Source organism: Brassica napus, chromosome A3, assembly GCF_020379485.1.
Source record: "Brassica napus cultivar Da-Ae chromosome A3, Da-Ae, whole genome shotgun sequence".
Lineage (NCBI taxonomy): Eukaryota > Viridiplantae > Streptophyta > Magnoliopsida > Brassicales > Brassicaceae > Brassica > Brassica napus.
In genome coordinates this window covers 10,861,136-10,870,388 of record NC_063436.1, presented here as the reverse complement: position 1 = coordinate 10,870,388, position 9,253 = coordinate 10,861,136, and the positions used below count along the sequence as shown (strand labels likewise).

The following is a 9,253-nucleotide window of genomic DNA, read 5'->3' as shown; positions in this document are numbered from 1 at the left end:
CGTTCTCAGACCAACCAGTTTTCTTCACATGGCTGATTTTACAACTAACTCCATCAAACGAAAAAAAAATATGTCGAACCGAAACGCGACTGTTGAAAACGCTCTCGTGTTTTTCCTCCTCGCGTTTGCCGTCATGGCCAAAACCGTGTTCTCGCAGAATTGCCAAAGCACCGGGTGTCCAGGCCTCAAGGAGTGTTGCAGCTCGTGGGGTTCCTGTGGAATCAAAGATGACCAGTGTGGCTTTTGGTGCTTCAGTGGCCTTTGCCATCTCAAAAACAAATCATATGGATTCAACTACAACGTCAGCGCCGGTCCACGCGGTCCAATAGAGAGCATTGTCACACCATCGTTGTTCAAACGCATCATGAGCAAAGTAGGAAACAACTGCCCGGCAAAAGGGTTCTACACTCACCAGGCTTTTATCTCGGCGGTTAAATCGTTCCAAGCCTATAAAGGAACGGTGGCTAAGCGCGAGATAGCAGCCATATTGACTCATTTTGCTCACGGATCTAAAGGTAAGTCCACTATACTAGCCAAGGACACAACTGTTTTCATGAGATCCCCCTTTTTCCATGGCCACCGTAAGATTTTCAAACTATGGCTGCGTTTTTTTTGTTATAAAAAAAAAAAAAAAAAAAAAAAACACATTTTTGTTGTGAACATACACAAATTAAACAAGAAGAAAGCAAAACACTCTAAAGAGAAATACGATTTGAGACAAATATTCGTTTATGGTTTATATATATTGATTATATGAACAAATTTTTTACAATCTCTTAGATTCCATATTTTTATTACTTTAAAACACGATGTTTATTTATTTTTTATGAAAACCTTTTCATTTTTATCTACAAAACAGCTTTCTTAATCCTTAAAGATATTGTACAAACGAATGTGATTTTTAACTGTGCACCAAAATTCAACTCACTCTGAAAGCAGCAATTTATGCGGGGGGGCTACTAATAATATGTATTGTGTTAAATTCAAGGCTTTTGTTACAAAGAAGATAAAGCGAGAGGGAGGTACTGTTCTCCGAGCAAGAAGTACCCTTGTGAACCGGGAAAGCAATACTATGGTCGTGGTCCGCTTCAGTCAATCAGATGGAACGAGTACTATGGTGCAGCCGGCATATTCCTTAGGTTGCCTATGTTGAAAGATCCGGATATGGTGGCTCATAGCCCGGAAGTGGCTTTCAAATTGGCATTGTGGTTCTGGACCACAAATGTGCGTCCAGCTTTGTATTTAGGATTTGGAGAAACCTCGAAAAGAGTGGACGGTCGACTATGCGATAACTTACATCCTGACGATACTAAGAACTTGGTTAAGCAATACGTGGACTTGTGCAAGATCCTTGGGGTTACTCCTGATGAAGGTCTGTCTTGTTAAAACAACATCAAATAATGTTAAACAAACATCAAATAATGTAACATTAATTTGAATTATAATTTATTATTGAGGATGTTAAAGTTTAAACGTCTTGCAAATTAATCATGTAAAGCATGTTGGCACACGGATTTCTGTATTAGCAATCAGGTCCCTGATTGATAGATAAATGTTCTATCTCAAACATTTTTTTTAGAATATTTTTCTATCTCAATAATACATAAAAATTAGAATCGTTATTAATATATAGTTTCAGAGGTTACTGAAAATGATAATTATATGTAATATAGTTTTGCTAATCGTACACCGATGTAATTGTTTTCCATCTACGTTATAACCTTAGCAGCTAGAACTCACTGAAGCATATAATGGGAGAGTCAGCCTCATTTGACGATTCGAGAGAGATATTTTCGTATTTTCATGAGATTGTATGACTATATGAATTTGAGTTGTTTTTGGATCCCAAAATATGAGATATATTTTAAGTGCACATTATGTTTCCAGATGATCTGTCGTCAGCAACTAGCAAAGAGGCGAAATTTTCTGTCAACGATTCTGGTACTTGTACATTTCCTTGTATTGAACATGATTCATTTTACGGAAATCAAATAAGTACTTTTTATATATGGTCTTCATTAGAAAATATAATAAGATAATAGTATTTTATAACTGGAAAACTCAAAATGAATTCCTAAGTGGATATTTTCTAAATCTTAACATTTTCAGAAGCGGTTGTCACTAGTTAATATAATTTTAACTGGTGTTCTATCGGTTTGTAATTGATAACACTTATGATTGATCGACGGTAGTATATGTGTTGGTTCTCGTTGTGGTTGAATGTTAATCCATTCAAAGTGATTGCTACATAAGTTTTTGTTTTGAACAACATGCTACATAGTTATGTCATATATTCATGTTTTATTATATGGACTATGTTTTATAGTATTTATTTATAATCTAACTTTTTAGTGTGCTTGTGTATGTTAAATAAAGCTTGCTCAAATCTTTGTAGGTTTTTTTTATAATATTAAGATAGTTCTATATATAAAAATTTACATGACCATATTTATTAAATATTAGAATTTTATAAATTAGTTATCATTTATTTTTGAAAATTAATTTTTTGGAATGCAACTAAAGTTTGATCTATACATAATTGGTTATATTAAATATAAATGTATGATGAATCAATAAACCCTGCGAGATATGTTATCTTTTCGTTTGGAAATATTTTTATTGTTGGGATAAGAAAAAAAATGAATTTCAAATTGGAAAATTAAAATGATCCCCACTGGAGCTTAAAATTTTCAGAGGCGGTTGTGACTAGTTAATATAATTTTAACTTGGTGATTTTCCATCTGTAATGAATAAAAATTATGATTTATCGACTGTTTTTATTGTTTGTATATGTAACATATGCAACGTGGTATGCCATAAATTTGTCATTTATTCATGAATAAAAATCTAACTATTTTGTATATTAAATAAAGCTTGTTTAAATTTGAACAAAATAAAGCTTATTTAAATTTGAACAATTTTTTTTTTGAAAAACCGAATAACTAAAATTACCATACCAAACCAAAAACCAAAGTTTTGTTATAAACCTGCCGAATTTAACCAAATTTCTCACCGAACTAACCAAAATTTTGGTTTGTTTTGGTTTGACGGGTTTGGTTAAAAATCTCAGTCCTAGTAACAATGTTACGAATTTCTAAAATAAAATCTTAATAATTATGTTTAAATTGTTTTCCAATATGTATTAATATGTAATAACAATTAATAACAAAGTAAATCATATAAAACATAAACTATTATATGTTAATAATGCCGAACAAGACATTGTATATGTTTAGAGAGTTATATAATACTCCATCCGTTTCAAAAAGATAGATTTTTTAGAAAACAAAAATTATTTCACAAAAATAAATATTTTTTGTTTTCTATGAAAAATTTGTAAACTTCAAGAAAATTAATTGATTTTATTGAATTACTATTGATTAAAAGATATTAAATTTTTCAGAAAACAATACATTTATTATAGTGATTTAATGTGTTTTCTTAATATGTGTAAAAACGCTATAAAGTCTATCGTTCTGAAACTGATGGAGTATATAACACCAGAATGTATATCATATATTTAAAAGTTACTACAATATCAAAGTTATACGCTTATAAAATAAAATAATATCCACTCGTGCGGGTTAAATTGTAGTATTTATAAAATATTAGAAGATTTGTATTTATCATCAATTTTTAGAAATAGTTTTTTTTTTTGGAATGTCGTTCAGGTTTGATCTATGCATAATTGATTATATGAAATATATGTCTCAATTAAATTAGAAGGTTGTTATATGATATTTTTTGTTTGGGAATATATTTATTGTTGGGATATAATTAAGTTAGTAGGAAAACATATTTAATAATATTTTAAAAGACAGTTTAGCTTAAAATTATAAATGAAATGCTGTAACTTTTATTTTAATAGATAAGATATTATTAGAAAAATTGTTAGAAATACCTCAAGTTAAGTATCATTTTTCAAAAATATCACTAATAAAAAAATATAATAATATTTGGGTTTATTCTCTAGTGGTTATTGTTTAAGATTTAGTATTAAGAGGTTGGGGTTGAGTTTATAAATGTTCTATAAATATTTTTAAAAATTAGCTTAGTATTATTTTGTTACAAATTTAGGGTATTTGTGAAATTAGTCATTCATTAATGATAAATTTGAAAAATGGTATTAAACTTATGGTAGAATTGAAAATTTGAAATTTTCCCGTATTACTAACAAGATTCTTTTAAGAAAATGTCATTAAGAATGCCTGCTAGGCCATGCCTTTTGGACTTGGTGTGGTTGTTGACCCAAAAACGTTATAGAGATCGTTCTCCACCGCAACCCATTATGATTTGTTTGTCTGGTTTTATCGGTAAGGTATTTGACTATTGAGATCTTAAAATGCAGCTGTAACATTAGGATATTGTATTCAGCTGAGAGATTTGAGTTGATTTTTACTAAAATGATAATTCACTATATTCAAATATAAATTTTTAAAAAGCTCATTTAAAATTCATTGTTATTGAAACTGTTTCTGTAAAAAATTGTTATTGAAACTTTACATTTTATAAAGTATTGTGAAATTCATTGTTATTCAAATATTAATGTCAAAATATTATGTAAAATTTGTTGTTATTGAACTTTATTTTTCATAACGTATAGTAAAATCCACTGCTATTCGAAATATATTAAGTTGTGATATTTAAAGTATTCAACTGATTTTCTAATGTTTTGTTGGAATTTATTAGTTAAAAAAAAACTAAAATCTAAATATCATGGTTTTAGGTCAAATTTTAGAATGGTTTAACAAAAACTATTTTGAACACTCCAACTTTTATAAAATCATCTAAAAACTCGCTAAAAATCAAATCATTTCACACTCAAAATTGAATACATCCCATTAGCTTCTCTCTGTTCATCCTCATTGACATATATAGCACATTTGAGTAATATAAACTGGAGGTGTTGATTTATAAGTCTTATATGTTATTTAACAAACTTAAAAAAAAAAAACTCAGCTATTACCAAAAAAAAATCAGCTATTACCGCACGATATTTGACGTTATGGGTTATAACAAAAAAAAAACTATAAATCAAAACTAATTTCAGATTATTGTAGTACAATTTTAAAACATTGTAACTAGTTTATATAATGACAGTCATTTTTGATAAAAAAAAATACTGACAGTCATCTATGATAATTCATAAATTGTTTTTTTTTTACTTACAAGTTATATGCTTGCGTTCAAATACATGGCACGATAAATGTACAGAAAATGATGTAGATGTACTATGGCACCGACTAGTGACCTTTTCGGGAATACGAGGAACAAATAGAAAATGAACGTATAGGAATAAAAATGAATGTTTGCTCCTTATTAAATTTAACAAGGAATGCTTTTGTTTTATATTTCTCTACAAAAAAAGAATGGAAAAGAACAAGAAGGAAAAACTATTCCTTGTGAATGGTGATTTTTTTTTAGAATGATAAAGAATTAAGTGTTCCCTTTCGTTCCTTTGTCACCATTCAAAGCCTAACTTTTTCTGTTACAAAATATGCTATAACTTTTTGTTTTGTTTGTCTTAATAAGAAATTATTTTCTCTTAGACATTATTCGCAAAGTGATTTTTTAAATCTTGATTATATATTTTTTTTACAAAAAAATACTAAAAAAATGATAAGGCGTAGTAACAATTATGACATGACTTATGGTTAATGTGATATGAATATTAACATTTATTAGAAAAACGTTTTATGATAAAAAAAACTTCTAAAATATGGTAGTAACTCATATATCATAATTAGATTAATATAATCAAATATAACACCCATAAACAATATAATAAATAAATAAATTTATAAATAATTTTACAAGATTTTGAAAGTACAACTTAACTATAATTCTCATAATTTTATGAAAATTTTCTTTTCTTAATTATACACTTTGAATCTTAATACAATTATTTCCTTTTAACATATACAAATATTCTTAAATACCATTTCAATTTAATTTTTTATAATTATAAATTTTATAAAAAAATCTTTTAAATTTTATATAATTTTATTTTAATATATTTTAACTATAATAAAACTCGTGACATGAACATTTATATTTATGTAATTTTGTATTTATGGTAAGAATTTGAAATGTCATAAAAACTCAGATATCATAATTAAGCTAATCTAATCAAATATAACAGTAAGATAATGTAATAATATATAACATATAATTTAAAAAAACAATTTTATTATAATTTTCACAATTTTATAAAAAATTCTTCAATTATTTTAAATTTTTTATAATTATAAATTTTGTAACCAAATTTCTTCTTAATTTTATACAATTTAATTTAATTTTAACCAAAGTAATTAGTATTTAAGAAATCAAATTAAATACTAATACAATTTAATTTGGTTGAATCGAAATTAAATTAAAATTTTATTAAAGAAATAATAAATTATAATTATAATTTTTAATTTAAAAAAATTAATTTTAATTTAAGAAAAAATTATTTAAAAAAAAACTAATTTGAATTTAATTTAAAAAAAACACATAATACATCGCACTAATTTATTTCTTGCGCTTAAAAACAGGTACTTTGTGATAGCTTGCATATTTCTATTGTTTTATCCATTCATTCATAAACATTTTCATCATATAGATTAGGATTTAGACATGTTTAGGTTGCATTTTGCATACATATGTCTCTATCAGGTATTTGAGTACCACATGGAGTTTCTGGAGACATTTGGGTGCATTTGGAGCTCAAAAAGGAGTGTTTAGAGTGGTCATTGGGCGAGCAAGGCATGGAGCGACCAGTCCGGAGCGACACCACCAAGTCGCTCTGACCTCCCTATTGGAGCGACCTTACCAGAGCGACAGGGAGAAGTCGCTCGCGGTTTCATCACTCGGAGACGCGAGAACGAGCCCGGAGCGACCTCCCGGAGCGACACCACGAAGTCGCTCGCATCTCACACCCCTCTCGGAGCGACCTCCCAAAGCGACACCCCGAGGTCGCTCGCGTCTCTATGGCGAGACGACACGAAGCGAAGCTTGGAGCGACCTCTCAGAGCGACCCACTGAGGTCGCTCCCGAAGGCCGGAGCGACTTGCCGGAGCGACATGCCGAGGTCGCTCCGCGCCTATTATCTGCTCGATTTCTATTTTACTTAAGGGCCTTTTGGTCATTTCATTATGCACGTTTTACATTTCTAAAACCTATGTTTTAAACATCTTTTGTAGCCACCAGGCAGATTATCTTTTATTTTTCGATCTTGGAGAAATACACAAAAACTCTCTTGAGAAGTTCATCTCTTGATTTTGATTGTTATGTTCTTGTGTTGATTTCTTATCTATTTCTTTACATGATTAATCTGAAATCCAATATGGGTTTAAGAGGAATCATGGAGATTAGTGAGTAATCACCTTTGGAATTCATGGGTTAGGGAGATTAAGGGTGATTAGGTTAGAGCTAGGATGTTTTAGTGTAGATCATTCATATTTCCTTGCTAGTAGAGTAATCATAATGCATCTTCTGAGTTGGCCACTCAGTTGTTGATCCTTAGGCATTTCTCACCCGAAAGGTGTTCGATGAAATGCCCGAGACAACTCTCCTAGGCTTTTAGTATACTTTGCCAAAGACATTTGTTGTTAAAGGTGCTAAGATAGCTAATAGACTTGTTAGTAATGATTGCTTTCATATTATTCAACCAAAGACATTTGATGTTTGAGATGTGTTAGCAAATGAGCATTCATCTAGACATAGAGCTTGCTTAGAATTGTGTCTAGGCTTAAGGTTGATAGTTTGATTGATCATTTGCCATCCTTAGTTCGATACTTGATCACCCAAGGTCTAATCCCTATGCCCATGAGTTCTCTTTTCCCTTAGTCAAGAAAGTATCATTTAGTTATTCCTTTTAATTAGTCATAGTTTTAAAACCCATCTAAATCATTGGTTGCACTTAGATTAAGTGAGTACTTGCATTCTCAGTGCTTTGATATCCCTCAGAACTGGTTCGACAATCTTCTATACTACAACATTTGTCTTAGGAGCCTTGAAAACTCCTAACATCAAATTGGCGCCGTTGCCAAATTCTGAGTAGATTTGAACATTGAGATTTAGTCACTTGCTTGAGACTAAGTCATTTTTATTTTCTTTTGTTACTGATTCTCTTTCTTCACCTCCCTTTAATCTACAGGTGTATGAACTTGAGGAGCAGGGGTCCATCAAACCTAGTTCCAATAGCTGCAGACATCAGAGCTTTAGAGAGAGAGTGTGCTAGAAATAGAAGAGAAGAAGAGCAACAGGCTCACTTGCAGAGATTGAGTACTGATATGGGAGACATACCTCAAAACCAACAGCGAGCAGCTCGACCCATTGGCACTTACGACCGCCCCAACATTCATGGTCATAGATTGGGAATCCGAGCACCCGCTGTGGCAGCCAACAACTTTGAGATCAAATCAGGACTCCTCAACGTGATCGAGAACAACAAGTATCATGGCTTGGCTCTAGAGGATCCATTTGATCACTTGGACAGGTTCGACAGCTACTGTGGGTTGTCAAAAACCAATGGTGTGTCCGAAGATGCCTTAAAGCTCAAGCTATTCCCTTTCTCTTTGGGGGATAAGGCACGTCAGTGGGAGAAGTCTCTACCCAGTGACTCCATCACTACTTGGGATGACTGCAAGAAAGCATTCTTGGAGAAGTTCTTCTCTACTTCAAGAACTGCTAAGCTGAGAAACGAGATTTCCAGCTTTCAACAGAAGAACTTGGAAGGCTTCAGTGAAGAGATTCAAGGGCTACCAAGCTCAATGCCCACACCATGGCTTTTCTAAGGAGAGCTTGCTGAGCACATTCTATCGTGGTGCTCTTCCTAAGTACAGAGCCAGACTGGATACAGCTAGCAATGGGTTCTTCTTGGGGAGAACTGAGGAGGATGCAGAAGAACTGGTTGACAACATGGTAAAGAGTGATGCAGTCTACAGTGGAGACCACGACAGAGGCAGTAGAACAGATGATAAGCAGACGAGGAAAGAGATCAAAGCTTTGGAAGACAAGATCGACCTACTCATTGCTGAAAAAGCAACCCAAGAGCAGCTGAAGTTTGTTGGTAACTCCAAGCAGGAAGATCCACTTGCTGTCAATGAGGTTGAAGGTTTGGAAGGTCAAGAGGAGTTGTGTTTCATCAACAACAATGGTAGCTGGTACAAAAAGGAGCCCAACTTTCAGTACAACAACTACCAACAGAAATCCTATCCAAACAACCAACAGAGTGGCTATCCGCCAAGAAACAACCAGCAAGGCAGCT

General features: G+C 31.7%; 1 protein-coding gene and 1 pseudogene across 1 annotated transcript; one reads left to right on the top strand and one right to left on the bottom strand.

The window, feature by feature from the left end:
• LOC111198520 (inactive endochitinase At2g43600-like) lies at nt 1-1,618 on the top strand. Its single transcript, XM_022717564.2, has 2 exons — nt 1-515; nt 989-1,618. Exons 1-2 carry the CDS (start codon nt 29-31, stop codon nt 1,384-1,386), a joined length of 885 nt encoding a protein of 294 aa, XP_022573285.1. The 5' UTR covers nt 1-28; the 3' UTR covers nt 1,387-1,618.
• Nucleotides 1,619-8,675: 7,057 nt separating this feature from the next.
• Nucleotides 8,676-8,774, bottom strand: LOC125607726 (annotated as a pseudogene).
• Nucleotides 8,775-9,253: the final 479 nt, after the last annotated feature.